Source organism: Gopherus flavomarginatus, chromosome 1, assembly GCF_025201925.1.
Source record: "Gopherus flavomarginatus isolate rGopFla2 chromosome 1, rGopFla2.mat.asm, whole genome shotgun sequence".
Lineage (NCBI taxonomy): Eukaryota > Metazoa > Chordata > Testudines > Testudinidae > Gopherus > Gopherus flavomarginatus.
This window is the reverse complement of record NC_066617.1, coordinates 341,624,064-341,641,789: the sequence shown is the minus strand read 5'-3', so window position 1 is coordinate 341,641,789 and position 17,726 is coordinate 341,624,064. Positions and strand designations below refer to the sequence as shown.

General features: G+C 38.9%; 1 protein-coding gene across 5 annotated transcripts in view; it reads left to right on the top strand.

Moving 5' to 3' along the window:
• CNTN5 (contactin 5) overlaps positions 1-17,726 on the top strand; it is a 1,071,723-nt gene that overhangs the window by 999,473 nt on the left and 54,524 nt on the right. For all 5 annotated transcript variants that reach the window (XM_050940444.1, XM_050940408.1, XM_050940418.1 and 2 more), the window contains 2 exons: positions 5,346-5,504; positions 5,954-6,103. In XM_050940444.1, coding sequence (XP_050796401.1) covers positions 5,346-5,504; positions 5,954-6,103 — 309 coding nt within the window. The remainder of the gene's footprint in view (positions 1-5,345; positions 5,505-5,953; positions 6,104-17,726) is intronic.

The window sequence follows — 17,726 nt, the reverse complement described above, 5'->3', positions numbered from 1 at the left end:
AAAAAGCCTCCTATTGACTAAAATAGGAGAAAGATTCAGAAGTATATACAGCAAAAATAATTAACTTTGTTTTATTACAATGGGTTTTCTTCAAATATAGCTGATCCGTGCATTTATACTAAGCTTTTATTTTATGGAAGGTTTGAAGGAGTAGTGATAAGCCATTTCTGAACTGGGGAGAGATGGAAAAACTAGACAAACATTAAAATTAAAAAGCAGGCTAATTGTTAACAATAGTTTTGTGGCTTTTCGCCTCCCAATTTTTACATTGTCTTCAGAATAAATCCAGCAATTTTCAGGCCAAACCAATTTTCCAAACCAAAATAATAGAGGGAGGCTAAAACAGCACTTTGTGTTGCAACTTCAACTCAGAGAGGTTACCATCTTTGCCTAATAAATGAGGGTCTTCAGTTCCAAAGCTTAGACATGTGTATAGTAGTTCAGCATCTCTTGATCTTGAAATAGTACTGTGTGGAGAGAGAAAGTTGGAAATAATTTCTGCTGACGAGACAGAAGCACATGTAAACTCACTAGCAACCCTTTTTACCTCCCAGGCTTAAGCTGCAGGCCCATCAGGGGCATTGGCAGGTTTGAAACAGCACAATTCCCAAATTCCCCACTAAGTAGCAAGACTTGGTCATTGTTCAGCTGGATTTACTGTACACTTTGTTCTGCTCTTCTCTTCTCTCCTCTCCTTTCCCATTAGTCTAAATGAAAAGCTGGAGCTAAATTCCTCTTCCTGTCAGGATCCTCTGAAACATATCACCACTCTTTTGGAATCCCACCATTAGCTACCTGTCTCCTGTCAAGCTCCTTATTCTCACCTTCAAAACTCTACAGAATCTGATCTCACCTGCAATTTCTGTTCTCATTACCCTCCATCCCCTTCTGGGTCCTGTTGGTGCTCCCATGACTCTTTACTTACTGGTACCTTCATCTCCCCCACCACTGCTTTCGACTTTACCTTGTTTCATGCTGTCTCCCTTTAGTAGCCTTGCTGTTCTAAGTCAGCTTCTTGTCCTTCCTCTTTACTGCCTACAGATCTATTCCTTCAAATCCCTCCTAACAGCCGCTTCTTCCTAGGAATATTTCCAATCATATTGTCCACAATTTTCCTTTACCGAACCTTTGCCCTGTGTCTTGTTTCTGTTTGTTTTGGCCAGCCTAGGCTGCAAGGTCTTCAGGAAAAGGGCATAGTAAAATACCATGTAAATGTGTGGTGCTATTTTAGTGCATTTTATTAACAGTAAAAGTAATAAAATGAGATAGTGGTAGAAGTTATGAGTAGCCTCGATTTACTCATGCAGGAGATAAGAATTATGCAGAGCAGCCTTTAGTAAAGTACAGGCTATGAGAAATTAATTTGTTGTTTCCTTTCACTACGTATCGTATCAGAAAAGCAGGTTTTGTCTAAGGATTCGATGGAAAGGGCAAGGCTTAACAGAATTACTAAGACACTTCAATTGGTAATGTCATTTCAAGAAATCCCATATTAACATCAGATGGCAGTAGGAGCTGTAAAGAACCTTGCTAGATGATGGATAGAATAATTCCTAAAGTTAAAAAAAAAACTCATAACAAGTTTTCCAAAATGCCCTAAAATAAAACAAAGTTTCTTAACTAAACTGAGGAGTTGCTTTGCCTGAAGATAATCCGCCAATGTCCTTTATGCTGGGTTTCTATTGATTCCGGAGCTGCATAAGTGAATGTTCCACACCAAACAAGCTTCCCTACAAAGATGCATCCATATTGCATTTATGTCTAGTCACTTTCTGAGCAGAGTTTAGAGAGGAGCATATGAGCAGATTTGCTTTGTTCCCCTAAACTGACTTTTTAAATTTAAAAAAAGAGTTATAGCAATCCTGAACAATAATACAACTCTTGAGTGAAAAGCATCTTTAACTTAACCATCTGGCTGACACTATAAATGATTACAGCTGAGCATAAAATTTAATGGCATTTCCACAAAATGAGTAACATTTGCATGGCACTCAGGTCTTGGGCTAACTGTCATCCATTTGTCATGACTGAAGCTTTTGTCCCTTATTAGTCCCCTTTCAAAAGTGCCTGATGTTGGAAATGGAAATGCTTTGTAACAGTCCTCCTGCAGACAGTGTGAGACTATACACCCTAGAAAGTTTAAGGAGACATTGTCATGACTATGAATGATTTAGAAGGTATTGAAACCATCAGAGAACTCGGACAACAAAATGTATTGAGAATTTAACAGGTGACATTGACATAACTAAATTTCTACCAATTTCATGTAAAGAAGCATGTTATAATTGCTGTAATACTGCAGTTGGAAACTCACTCTCTCCATAAAGATATGAAGTCTTTAGGGAAAATGGTATCACAAAGGGCCTGTAATGTTGCTTAAGATTAGGGCATAGGCAGTATAATACTATGCCCAGAGCTTCAGCTCCTGGAGACACATAATTATATTAAAATAGTAGCGTTTATTAAAAATAAAACGTTTCTAGAAGAGCGATTGCGAGGTAAACTCTAAAATGATGTCTTTCTGAGTCTGCAAATAGATTAAAGCAATTGCTGGGGAAGGATGGACTCACCCATTCATCTCAATGGGTGTTAACTCCAAGATCAACAGCAACCCATAAGGGGACTCTGTGTGTGGCAGGAGAAGAGTGCAGTGAGTCCTGTCCACTTAGGCAGATACCTGCCCAGATGTTGGAGTAAGTACTTAGGGACACTGTTGCTGCCATCTTGTCTCCCTAGAAGGAGAGCAGAGTCCCCTGCCCACCACTGCCCCATGAGGCCTTGTATTATGCTTTAGTCCAGCCCTGTTTATAGTTAGAGCAGCAAAATGTTCAAAGGGAAAATGCTCTGTGCAGCGCTGAGTCCAAAGGCTGGGCTTGACACCAAGTATAAAGGCAGGGGAGGGAATCCGAGGATGTGGAGTGACTGGTGTGGAGTGACTACGCCTTAGTCTACATATATGGTTAATGTATAAAATTACAGCTTCACAGTGAAGTGGTGGGACTGAACTACGGCAAAGTCCTGATTGTAATTATTTTGTCATAATTCATACAAGTTTTATTTTGTTGATGGAAATATCAGAGGGAATGTAAAGTCAAGTGATACTAGCTAGTTTGTGGTTGCAAAATACCACACCTGGTGAGGCGAGACTTACAGCTACAAAATTTTCCAGACATTTTTAAATCCTCAGGCTTAACGTTCCACTTGTGCCCTTGCTTTTATCACTCTGGGTGTAACTTGGCATTTCTCCATATGCTATTGAAGGAGTCCAGTCACATAGTGTGTTGGCTCTGAATTCTCTGAAGTGTCCAGTTAACTTGTTTATTTTTTTTTTTTTTGCAATAAAATACTGAGCAATATCTATATTTTTTACACATTAGAATTCAAGGCAAAAATATATACCTTACAATGTCAAATGCCCAGATAATTTAATAGATGACACTACAGGATTACCATGTTTTCTAATGCTTCATTTAAATGACATAGTTTCCATGTATTTCATTATCACAAATATTTTGTAATATAACTTATTTCAGGGGGAAGAGAAGATTATGCAGTTTATTACTTTTTTCTCTGAAATTCAAAATAACCTAGAGTTCATCAGTTTAACCACCAAATCCACTTGGTACAAGATATTCCCTGACTTTCTCATTAACTTTGATCAGAGTTATTAGCATCAGTTCAAGCAGGGTTCATTATTGCCCTCTGAAGGGCCAAAAGAAGCCAATATATACTTATGATTACATACATACTGATAGAAAATCTTGGCACAAGACTGGTTATAATAGAAATTACTTTGTTTTACATTTAATGAAATTAAAAGATGGGATATTCAAAACCAATTGAAGGAAATGCCTTTGTACACAACATGTAATTAAACTGTGGAATGTATTGCCACAGGAAGTTGTTGAAACCAAGAATTTAAGATTCAGAAAGATATTTATATGGATATCAAGAATATTCAGATGTGTCATAATTATGAGAAAAAGAAGGAATCTTAAACCTTGTGCTTCAGAATGTAAGCCAATCTCTAACTATAAGAGACCATGATAAGATTTATGTTGGGGTCAGATTATTCCACATTTGCCTACGCATAGAGCGTAGAGTTTAAGGCAAAAGGAACCACCAGATCATCTAGTCTGACCTGTATATCACAGAACACCAACAACACCCATAACCTGCATACTAAACCTAACCTTACTGTGGGATTCATACCTCTTCCTCCGAGGAATCTGTTTCTCAACACTGCTGGAGAGAGAATACTGATCCAGGATGGTAGTTAATATGTAACACTGAGGTCTGGAGAAGACAGGGGGTGTTCATATCCATGTTTTTGGTTCTGACTCATCTCTGTTAGCAATCTTAATTAATCAGATAACATATGCAAATAAAAAGAATTCATTATGATTGTCTGCAGCTGAGTACAGTAAAAAAATATTTTTCACTTCTCAGGAGATGAAAAGCAAATTTGTTGTTTGGGGTTTTTTTCCCCTGGACCCTGTAACAAACAATATCCTTTGGAATATTAGCTTAAATGAAAAACAAAAAACATTCAGACAAGCTCTTAGATGATGCAGGGAATGAGTGCATTTGTGAGACAGTATATATATTAAATTCTTGATTTGGTGATTATCAAAACTTAGTGGTTTTCAAGACACCTGTTGACCATAGTTTTACTTTGAACATGGTTCATTTGTCAGATCAACAAACTGTGGTGGTCGCCTCTACAACATCCAGAAATTGCTTTATATTTATTAATTTCATATAATTATTTATTACTTTTACAGCACATGACATGTTGTGGGCTTTTAAGGCATCATCACTACCTTGAAGAGTTTACAGTGTGTGTGTATTGACTTAATGCGCATAAGGGTTTGCCCCCATAGATGCAACTGCTGGATCAGGACTTGAGTTCTGATGAAGCAGAGCAGGAAAGACTGCAGGTAGATGGTGCAAGGCTGTTATAAGGGAGGAAAAGAACATATGGCTGTTTAGTTTAACCTTAGATGCTTCTTGAAGGTTGCTATTTTATTTGTATTTATCTTAGGTTTTAAAAAATTAAAGAATAAAGTAATTGGTGATTTTTTTAAATGCCTGTTTCTAATTCCACAGCTATCACTCTGACATGTTAATTGCTTCTCCCTCATGAAGTGTTACAGAAATAGATATAATCATAATTTGTCATCAGAAATCATAGAAATCAACCGCTTCAGTGATATGCATCTTAACTATGTATTTCATGAATACTGAACTACATCATGTTGTTATGGAAACACGTGTATCCTGTGTTAGTGCTGCTGAATTGGCATGACAGTGCAGTTCTTCTTATTCTTCCACCTTATTTCTAGGTCCTCCTGGTCCCCCAGGAATAGTGATAGTTGAGGAAATTACAGAAACAACGGCGACACTCTCCTGGAGTCCTGGGGCAGACAACCACAGCCCTATCTCCACATACAACTTACAAGCACGTAGCCCATTTTCACTTGGCTGGCAGACTGTAAAAACAGGTGAGAGAGAGATTTTTAACATAATATGAGTAGGCTGAGCAAAACTCATGACTCAAGAGAATAGGAACCACCTACACCAGTTGCAGAGGATGATGATGAAAATACAAGATAAAAAAAATATAATAAGATTATAAAATAAGATAAAAAAGTCAAAAGTCCAAATTTAAAAATTGCATTTGGATGTCACTTAACAACATGCCTGCAGTGTGGCTGTCCCTGCTGTAGCTGTGGATAAAGAGAGGATTTCTGTCTCCAAATAGTTAATCAGCCATCTTTCAGAAGCATTAAATAAACTTTTATGTATATATAACTGACAAGTATAGAGCAATTAATTTCCATTACCTCCAGTGATCTTTAATATTGTAAAATTCAGTTCCACGCACCACTGGCATATTACACGTAAGTTTCAGGTGAGTTAATGATTTACACATTGTCTTTGCTCTCTACAGTTCCAGAGAACATAAGTGGTGATATGGAATCTGCTGTGGCAGTAGAACTGAACCCATGGGTGGAATATGAATTCAGAGTTGTAGCAACCAACAAAATCGGGACTGGGGATCCCAGTGCACCATCTCGAGTGATCAGAACCAGTGAAGCAGGTAAGAACTTTGAAAGCCACAAGTTTATTCTGTAGGAACCATCAGGAATAAAGCAATTTAAAAAAACAAGTATCTTTCTATAGCCTCTTGCAGATGTCTCTGTTGGCAGTTACCACTAGTCTAGTGTAATATATTTTTTTCCCAATGGGAGAGCTTGTTCATTCAAAACAAAATTATTTTTTTAGTTTGGGAAAACTTCAGATAAGATGCCCAGCCCTCTTTTACTTACTTCAAGTGTTAGGCCATTACACTGTGTCCTCTGCTTTACACAGCTCGCTGTCCTCTAACCTCCTTGATCCATGATCTCCCAGGAGACTGCTGGTTTATGAACAGGATCACACATCGTTGTGCTGCAGACTCATACCTGCCTATTATTCTTTTCTCTTACCAGGACTCTCACACCGTCCCTCTCTGTCCCCTTTTCTTCACTATAAATTCTTCACAAATTCCATTGTTTTGAAAGTCCAATGAAATCCTACTAGTCCTGTACTGTGTCCGCTGGATCACTGCTGCTGTATTCCAGTCCAGCGTATTCTGGATATTTCCTTGTATATCACAGTGAATTGTGTGTGTGCCTCTGGGGAAGCCCCCGAACATTGCTGGTTGTGGCATGCAATGTCAATAAACCAATTAAGAGCTTTGGACAAAGTTGAAGTAAATGATAAATTTGTTATAGACAGCATAGTGAACCAGAAACCAGTTGCTACTGCCTCTGTTTTGAGAATCGTCTCTTTACCAAAAAACACTAAGCACATAATCAATACATTATTCAGACCACTTGGAAATGCAAGGGTCCAAAACTTTGGGAGCTTAAGTGCAATTTATAGACAGACTAGGGGGATGGAGAAGCAAGTTGTGTGTGGCAAAAAGGGAACATGAGGGAAGCTTATTTTGAACTATTTAGATGGAGGGACAAATCGGGAGAGGACACATGTTTAGGGAGAAGGGTGGGAGACAAATATGGGGCTGGGAGTAAGCATCCAAGTGGATCTCAACTTCTGAACACTGAGGGATTTTCCCTGCCATCACTTGTGGTTGTTTTGTTTTCCATTAAGTGTAGGGTGACCAGATGTCGCATTTTTAAAGGGACAGTCCTGTTTTGGGGGACTTTTTCTGATATAGGTGCCTATTACCCCCCATCCCCTGTCTCATTTTTCACAGTTGCTATCTGGTAACCCTAGTTAAGTGACTTGTAAGCAGGGGCGGCTCCAGGTCCCAACACGCCAAGCACGTGCTTAGAGTGGCAAGCCACGGGGGGTGCTCTGCCGGTCGCCACGAGGGCGGCAGGCAGGCTGCCTTCAGCGGCTTGCCTGGAGGGTCCGGTGGTACCGCGGCTTTGGTGGACCTCCCGCAGGCATGCCTGCGGAGGGTCCAGTGGTCCTGTGGCTTTGGACTTCCATCCACTGAAGCCGCGGGATCAGCGGACCCTCCGCAGGCAAGCCGCCGAAGACAGCCTGCCTGCCATGCTTGGGGAAGCAAAATCCCTAGAGCCGCCCCTGCTTATAAGTAGGCTGTTAATCATATAGAGTAGTTGTTTTCAAGCTTAAATGAAACCAGCCATGCTTTTGTAACCCATGCCTGCTAGTGTGGTGCTCTGTCCCCCTCAAGTGGCACCTAGATCATATAGAGACTGATGAGTCTGCAACAGCCTTAGCTAAGAGCTATGGGGCTTTTAACGCATGTAGAAGAGGATCATGCAGTAAGCTTCAGAAGTCCGTGGTTCTAATCCCTGCCTACATCTATCCCTGGCATCTACTGACCTTACAGTTTTACCATTTGCATATAGGAATAATTAGATGAATAGGTTAGTCACGTCTCATTCTGGTTTCGGTCTTTTCATTAGGGGACATTGTAAGGATTGCAAGTGATAATGCCAAAGTCTATCTGCATTCATAGTTCTGGGATCATTCATAGAGTCAGCCTTTGAGCTTTGTTAATTATGTGCATTAGAGCCATAGTTCACTGATCTGTAGACTCATTGCCTCATAGACTTTAAGGTCAGAAGGGACCATTGTGATCATCTAGACCAGTTGTGGGCAACCTGTCGCCCACAGGCTGCACGCGGCCTGTCAGGTAATCCTCTGGTGGGCCCCAGGACAGTTTGTTTACATTGACCGTCTACAGGTCTACAGGTCCCATTGGCCAGGAACAGCAAACTGCAGCCACTGGGAGCTGCAGGCGGCCGTGCCTGTGGGCGGTCAGTGTAAACAAACTGTTTCACAGCTCACCAGTGGATTACCCTGATGGGCCGCGTGTGGCCCACGGGCCACAGGTTGCCCACCACTGATCTAGTCTGACCTCCTGCACGCTGCAGGCTGCAGAACCTCACCCACCCACTCTTGCAATAGAAACCACACATAAACAGTCATTCTTAAAACAGTCATGATAGATACAGTTAGACTGATTTATATATATATATAATCTGTAGTCATAATAAAGAACATTTCATTTTTTTCTGTTTTAAATAGCCTTTTTGTTGTTATTTTAAAAATAGGTTTCACTGTACAGTCATAGAACTCCATGCAGTGTTGATGGATTTTCATTCCTTCCTGCCAAAGGATACATTTTATCAGACTTCTGTGCCTTGTTCACTCTGTTTTTAGTCACACAGTACCTCTCTCTCTCTCTCTCCTTTTATTTTTAAGCAGGAACTCCATATGCTTCATACTTTGCTCCGTTACAGTCCGAAGAGAGAGAAGGAAAACGATATGAAAATTACATGACCTACTCTTGTTTAAAATAGTGTTTGGAAAAGCTTTTACCATCAGCCTTATGCTTTCCCTGGTTTTGTACCATATGTAGGGCTGGTATTACTAGTTCTATTGAACCCAAATGTTCTAACTACTTCTCTTGTTAGGCAGGTGATACAAATCAGAGAAGACACAGATATTCCAAGAGAAGCTTATCTCAGGTGATAGGCTGCATCCAAAAGCTTATATTCGCTCAGATTTATGAATGCATATCCTGTGTTTAAAAGGATGGTTCTGTGTTTTAATGGACCAGATGTATTTTAGGCCGTGAATGAGTATTTTTTTCACCATCTGGGTTTTGAAAATTTAATGCTGTAGTTTGCGGTCATATTGTGTGTGGGTGTTGTTTTATTTCATTTCTTTTCAGTTGTTTGCCAAACGAAAGTTGCATTTTCTAATTCATTTCCCTGTGACCCTGATGAAAAGTTCTCCTCATCTGCACCAATTTTTTCTTGGTTTTAGCTGTGAGATTTCAATCAATAATACGTTACAATTAGTAGAGGAAGAATATTGGGACTGGATGACACACGTATATAGTATGTTTTTTGTCCCTATCTAATGGCTGGTATACATAAATGATAACAGCCTACTACTGCTTTTTAACTTAAGTGGTAGAGATGTGTGTTTAGGTGCTGAAGTGCCCAGGATCAAACCAGGCTGCAGGTAAATACATTTGTATTTGGGGTTGAATGAAAATTTTGTGACTAATGAACTTATATAGGGTCATTCTACATGATCTTTTTAAAATCCTCCCATCCCCAGTTTGATGCTCTCTTTCTTTCCCTATAACATTTTTAACTACAGAATTGTTCTAGTTGTAAGTGTGTGTTTTGGAACATGGCATGTTTAAGAGTAGGTTAGATAATTGTCTATCAGGGATGGTCTAGACAGTATTTGGTCCTGCCATGAGGGCAGGGGACTGGACTCGATGACCTCTCGAGGTCCCTTCCAGTCCTAGAGTCTATGAGTCTATGTTAAATCCCATACAAATGTCAATAAATCAACTTGTGGCTTTGGAAAAAGCTGAAGTAAATGGTGAATTTGTCATTCAATGTATGTGTTAAAGACAGCCTAGTGAACCAGAAATCAGTTGCCACCGCCTCCTTTTCATTAACGAAAACACTATCCAGTTTTTTGTCTGTTTGTTGGGGATTAGAAAAAAAAAAGAGAAGATTATTTTTAATTGCAACAAAGGATGACTTTCTAATTTGTTAAAATATCGAAAGAGAGTTTTAAAATGTTTACTCCTAATGATAACTTAATGAATTATGTTTATGGAAAACTGACATTGATATCAGTAGTAGCAAACTTACACATTATTCATAATTTTATAGGGCCTCAGGTTTCTCCAGTGCTTCACAGAAAAATATGGGCCTCTGCATTGAACAGCTTACACTCAAAAGCCACAATCTTGAAACTGGATTCTACATGAAATCAGAGGTCCATGCCAGTAGATCCAGTTGCAGGATTGGGCCTTTAATGATGGATTTGGAGGACAAGCATAATTATCTCATATACCAGGAAGGAATGGCGTGAGGAAAGATTCAGGTTATGGATATGTGATTACAAAGTTATGATGTGCAGGCATAAGAAGACTTGATTCTTGTTTGTTTAGATAAACTGTTTAGATCAGTAGTAGGCAACTTGAGGCCCATCAGGGTAATCTGATTGCGAGCTGTGAGACATTTTGCTAATGTTGACCGTCCTCAGGCATGGCCACTCGCAGCTATCAGAGGCCACAGTTCACCGTTCCTGGACAATGGCAGCTGCGGGAAATAATCAATGAGTCTTTAACTGAAAACTGCACCTTAACATTTTGAACAGAAAACTTCTAAATTCCTTCATTATTTCTCATTTTTCTTTAATTTTCTTCCACTCTAATTTGTGTTTTAACAGTAATTCTGTTTAATTAAAGAGGACTTTCCATCTTATTATTTTCAACACACCATTTTCTATTTTTATACATTTTTATATTATGTTTTTATTGATTTTAGTCAACACACATCTTTTCAATAATGCTTAGTAAATTGAAGTGTTCTTTCAATACAACTGGGAAAATCTAAATGAAAAAAAAAAAAGCCCCAGCAGCTCTTCAAAGTATGTTTGGTAGTGCCTTCTAAATGTCCGTCAGCCTCAGGTACCAGGGTCCTATGTATCGCGAAAGGAAACAGAATGAAGGGAATGCCATTTCACAGTACAAACAGCCACCTGGTTGAATTGCTGGGATGGTTTCTGGTATAGGAAATGATGGACAATGTTCTGTGGCTTGGTCTGTGATTGTACAGGACCTGTGTTCCTTCTCTTTGTCTGTTTTGACATAGAGACTGTGACCAATCACTATAAAGTATTTTTATAACCTTTTTGGGCTCCTTCGTCCACATCTCCCATTTGATTTCTAGCTCATAATAATACACGGGAGGCAACCTCTCTGATTCTGTCTGGCTGCCATTTTGTCTCTCCTCTGGAGTGGGGTTTTGGTTTTTGTCATCAAGAAACATGGAACAAACAGAGAAGGAAACATCAAAGAAGCACAGCAAAAAGAAAACTAATTTGCTGTACCTCTTGCCTTAGCATTTTTCCATGGGAGCCCTAGTGTTTTCTGCCCTTTTTTCCCAACAGCCTTCACATTTTTCTCTGGCACATTGGAAAGCTATTTTCTTCAATCCTTGGGCTATTTCCCTAGTCTCCAGAGATATTATCTTGAGTTTCTCAGTCTCTCTCACTTCCCAGAAGAGTAGTCAACACATGCACACAGCCCTACCTTTCCTAGGCCTGGAGAGATCATTCCCTGCAAATACTCTGACACCCAAAATGCATAGCATTTTCCAGGATTTTCTCCAGGTACTTCTTGGCTCCCAAGAGAGGAGGAATCAGTCCTTTATTTGAGCTGAAGTGAATGAACTACTTCACTAAAACTCTTAACTTCAAAATGGAATCCACAGATTCACTCTGCTAGCTGTGGACTAGCGAGATTACTCTGCCCTTTAGTTTCTGGTCCTATCTCTCCAGTGCAAAGGGCATCTTTTTACAGCCAGATTCCTTGAGCCCAGTTTTACTGTAGGACACTCCAGCAGCTGGTGACTGCAGAAGCATGTGACCAGTCCAGATTCCTGAAAATGTAAGGGTGCCACATAATGTCTGAGCCTGCTAGGAGACTCCACCTTCCTGAATTTTCTCCTTTCAGATTCTGGACCATCAGGCAGTCTGCTTGGACCTATCCAAAATTCTCCTATGAGAGTAATCTCTTAAATTAGAAATTCTCCAGCAGGTTACTAAACAATGAGATAAACCTATTTATAGACCTGTTCACATCAAAAAGTCATGCCAAGTGTCCTTTCCTATATAGCTGATATCTCCTTCTCTTCTCTGAAGGGTGGGTATTCATTTTTCCTCTTGATAAACAGGATGGTGTAGTTCAGGTAGATGGTCAAGTTCTTTTTTATTTCCTTTACTAAAGACAGTGCTAGCTTCACCTCTTGTATCTTGGCTCAGGCAGGCGGTGACCTTCCACTACTCTCCAAACAGGTACCACTTGTTCCTTGGACCCTGAACTTTGTCCTTCTGAAATTAACTGGATCCAGCCTTTGAGACTGTCCACTAAGAACCTGAACCTCAAGATGGTTTTCCTAGAGGCAGTTATCAAAGCCAGAGAGGCTGGAAGAACTGGCCACAGTCAGTCCCTTGTTTACTCCCATACATGCTTTTCCGCAGCATCCTGTCCTCTTCTTTCCCAAACCAGAATCATTTTTTTTCTATTTTTTTACCTGAAAATCCTAGATGGAAAGACCTTGGAACACATGGAACCTCAGAAAGTCTCATGTTTTACTGGAAGATCAGAATCCTTCAAGAAAATGTGTGTGGAAGGAAATTTAATTTGTTTAAAAAAGATATGGATCCAGCCTCTGCCCATTGATGAGCAGAGCTGCCCAGTTAATCTCTGAGGACATTCCATGCACTCCACATTTATAGCAGGCAGGCTGCCTCTGCGCTTATGAGAGCTCTGGGATAACACACATCCCGGCTAAGCAATGTGATTCTGCCTCACCTCCAACACAGAGCTGTCATCCACAAGACATGATCATGCTCATACAGATAATCCACAACAGCAGTGAATGTGTAATTCATCTACCATTTTTTATAATTAAATCGAAATTGACAGCTGTAAGTTAGTGGCTTATACAAGCTTGACTTGAGAATAGAGTCTTTTTCTCTCACTGCCCCCCATTTTTTATCCCATCTTCCCCAAATCAGTAACAGGACTTTATACTAGTACAGTATTTAAATACCCCTGGCAGCAATACTTGGAATGGCATCAGGTAATCAACAGAATAATAAACAGGTTTCCACTTGCCTTAATTTTCTAATTAAACCCTAATCTTGTTACTTACTTCATATTTAGTTAACATGATTGCTCTTCATAGCTCCTTTCACTGGAATGGATAATACTGTGATTTTCTGGCACATCTAACTCACAGCCTGTTCCAGTAATTCTGTTAATTCTAGCCTTGATACATATTTTATAGGTCCACAAGGTGAAAAGAGCCAATAACATCAATTTAAACATGCCAGATATTCCACAAAAGCAACCGGGCATTTGGAGCCTGGAGGCAGAACGTCAGTTACATTATCTATTCATGGTGAAACGTGGGTAGGAGAGAAATTGAGTAGACTCAGAATTTAACCTGCTAATTGTGCATGGAAATGATTCTCTGAGCTAATAGGCTGTTGACATTTAGTTGTAGAAGATTGTATATAGGATTAAAAATATAAATAAATCAACCTTCTTCTGAGTTAGGCCTTCCTTGCATTACATTAAAGAATGAATATGCCACAGTGAAAAAACTGGCTTCTTTGGTCTGGTTTGTTTGGGTTTTTGTTTTGTTTTGTTTTGTTTTGTTTGAGCTGGAGAAAAAAGGTTTCAGCGTTTCTATTAATTACTATTAATTTGATTCTGCAATCAAATTCACTGCTGTACTGAGATTTGACAATGTTTAAATGGATAACTAAGGCCTGAAAGAGCCCCCAAAGCAAAAATAGAAAGAAGATAGTGTGACAAGTTGCCCCCGCTACTGAGCCCGCCAATTCCACCAGCCTGGGCTCCTTCACCCTATCCTGCTGTGCCAGGTCCTCATGCCTCCTCTAGTACACACACAGGCAGGGTCACACCCAATTGCAAAAGGATACAGATACTGAGGTCAGCTCTCTGTGGGAAGCTTAGGGATTGCCCAGCACTCAATTGCATCCTTCCCCTTCACCTCCCCCTGCCCCCCAGAGTGTAAACTCAAAATTGTATTGTTTCCCACTGCACAGAAATCTGTACAGCATAAGCTCATGAAAGTTACCCCCTCCCTGAGTGTGGAGGAAGATATGCACAGCTTTTTGCCCCCCAGTTATGAATTCCACACACTGGTTTATAGAAAACAAAACAAGTTTATTAACTACAAAGAATAGAGTTTAAGTGCCTATTAGTGATAGCAAACAGATCAAAGGAGATTACTTTAGTAAATAAATAAAACCACAAACTGACCTTAACACCTGAGCTAGATAGATAGTATATAAATTAGCAGATTCTCACTCTGAGTGATAAACAGCTGGCAGATTCTTAAGGCAATGGTTGCCTTGGCTTTCCTAGGTTTTCAAGTACAGGCTAAAGATCCTTCTAGGCTGGGACCATCACTTCCCACAGTTTAGTCCTTTTCACTCAGCTTTTCCAGTTGTGTTGTTGCAGAGATAGTGAGGTCCCCTCATGATGTCATTGTCCCCGTTTTATGTCTTCTTCCCACTTGCCAGAAAGATCTTTTGCCATAAACTGGGTCAAACAGTTCCCACTGCGTAGTGCTATGTCTGAGAGGTTTCTATTGTACACAGTTCGTAGGGTAATCCTTGTGCCTCTGTGCATTTCCTCAATAAGGCATTATCATTGTTTGGCCTTTTTACTGTTGTACCTGAAAGGCTGCTTGTGCGTGTTTTCAACCTCACAACATGTTTCACATATATAGCCAAAATTCATAACTTCACATGACGATAATACATACAATCCAATGAGATATTAATGTCTAGCAGATCAAGACTTTTAGAATGATACCTCACAAGACATACTTTGTACAAAACATATCCTAATTGCATGACAGTGGTGACTACTGGGGTGGCAGGGTATCACAGATAGCAATCACTGATTGCATGGGTATGTTTAAAAACAATCCACTAACTGGTATGTAAAATTGCAGGAGCTAAATCCAAGTACAGTATTGTGTATTACCAGCAAACAAACTGGAAAATTCAAGAGATTGTCTTTTGATATTTTCCTGACGTCTGTATCACAGCACTTAAGTTCCCAATTCCTTTTAGTATTTGAGGGATTCAGCTACTATGGTGCAGTCATGCATCAGATATTACAAGTGAATAGCAATTACGCTTATTTAGTACTAAAATTCAAGTGTCCTATGCACCAAAAAAAACTTGACACCAAATGTATGCTGTTGTTTTCCCCCCATTGTTTTCCAATCAGTTTAATATGGTGCATTACTTCTTCAAAGGAGCTGACACATTTTCTCATCCTGTTCCAGCACAGATGAGGTAGGAAATGTTTTCCTTGGAGAATGACAGCGTAAGGGCTGGCCTTTCATGCTATGAAAGATTTTTTGTTTAACATTTGTCAGCTTTCCAGATGTATACTGAAGAATATATGTAAGGAAAACAAGGACAAAAAAGCTGCTGAGTTTGTTTTTACTTTGGTCTTTGGATTAGGAAGCTTTGTCAAAACTTATTTCTTAACTGAGATCAAAAACCAAGAAAAGAATTTTTATTGAAAGTACAAGTCTTAAAAGATATAGATATATATATATATATATATATATATATATATATATATATATATATATATATATATATATACACACATATATATATAAACAAAAAGCTGTTTTTTTTATATATATATATATATATATATATATATATATATATAAACATTGTAAAAGAAACAAACAGAAGCAGTAGAAGTTACTTGAACAAACATTTTCATAAGGACTAAAACCAAGTTTAAAAATTTATCTTCCCTAAGGAATGAAGCAGTGTCAAAATCTTCTCTTTTTTTAGATGAGATGCTTCAACCTTTATATAAATAATATTTTTGCAAAAAATATCTTCATTATGATAGCAATTAAGAAGAGGAAGCATGGGTTTGTGGGTAAGGCAGTGAGCTGGCTGAGTTCATTCCCTGGATCTGCCAGAAATTCTCTGTGTGATCTTGGTCATGTAAACTGTTCGCCATGTGAAAAATAAGAGCATAACAATACTTATTTCTGTTTTGTCTATTTAGATTGTAATGTGTTCAGGGCAAGGATCACATCTTTGTGTTTGTACAATGCCCAGTACAGTGGGTTTTGATCTTGGGTATGGCATTTAGGTGCTACTGTAATACAAATAAATAATCATGAACTGGTCATGGTACCGTGTAAACCATGTATTGATCATTACTCTCCTTGAACATCATAACTTGAATAATTGAAAGAAAGTTGTTTAATATTTCCTTAAATACGTAAAAGGGAAACGCATACACTGATTGTATTATTATTTATTTACTTAATGACCTCATTATTCATGAGGATGGCATTTTCAGACATGACCACACTATGGTTTTGGGGATGCTTCAGTTTTTAGATGCTCAACTTGAGACATATTGACCTAAATTTGAGAAGATCTGAGCTACCATAACTGCCATAAAAATCAGTGGAGCAATGGAATGTCTGAAGGCCAGGTGTGAGGTGTTTCAATTATGCACCCCCAAAGCAGTGGCCACTTTTGAAAATATGGTGCCCAATGTTTGACAAAGAGGAAGGAAGATGGACCCCAACCACAAAGAGGTTATAATCTGCTGACTTTGATTATACTGTGCCACCTTCATAAACATTCAGCTGACTTTAATTTTAAATATGTAGGTGAGATTTTTAAAGGTGCTGTGGAACACCACTCTTCCCATTGACATCAATGGAAATTTTACCTTTTGTTTTATTGGAAGCAGACTTAGGCAAATGATGAGAACTGCTAACATTATTTTAATTGCTAAAACCTATTGTATAATAACCAGTTTCTGGAAGGCAGAATTAGTCTGTTGTTTTCAGCATCTATTTCAGCTCATTATGGCAGTGCAGCCAAGATATGTTTATTGTTATAATTGGTCTCTTTTTATACTAATTCCACCACATCCTACAGCCATTCCACATAAAAAATCCTCATTAAAGTTCATACTATATGTGCATGTGTGTGTGTGTGTGTGTGTGTGTGTTTTCTAAAAGGTAAGTGCAATACTGTTTTTAAAGTGCAATTAGCTTGTATAGACAAGTTATTCATAAATTCTCATTTATACTTCATTAGGTTTTGTGCGTCTCCTTTTTCCAGTCATATAGATGTAGTCCTTTCTCTTTCTTCCTTCATATTTTAAGAGCACTGTCAGATGCTTCACAGAGCTGTTGGAGACTAAATCTCCTGTGTTGGCTTTTCAAAAATATAGGCATTTTTTTTTCCTTTTTAGGCTACTGTGAGAGGAAAAGGCTTTTTTGTGTTTGAGTGTTTTTATCATGTTTAATTTTATTTTAAACAAATCACCATTTTTCCAGCCAGGCTTAGAGTTAGTTTTAGCCAAATCAGCATGGGACAAATCTCACAGTTTTTATTCTTGCCAAATTCACAGTGAAGTCATTGGGAGTTTTGCCTGTGTAAGGACTGCGGTGTTTTGTCCCACGTAACTTGAAGTGCAGACATCAACACCTTTTGGAAGATGATCATAACTTCTCTGTCACACATATTCCAACCCACCCCACATCCCCAGGACTTTCAGAACTGTGTAAAAAGTAATGTTACCATACGCACTG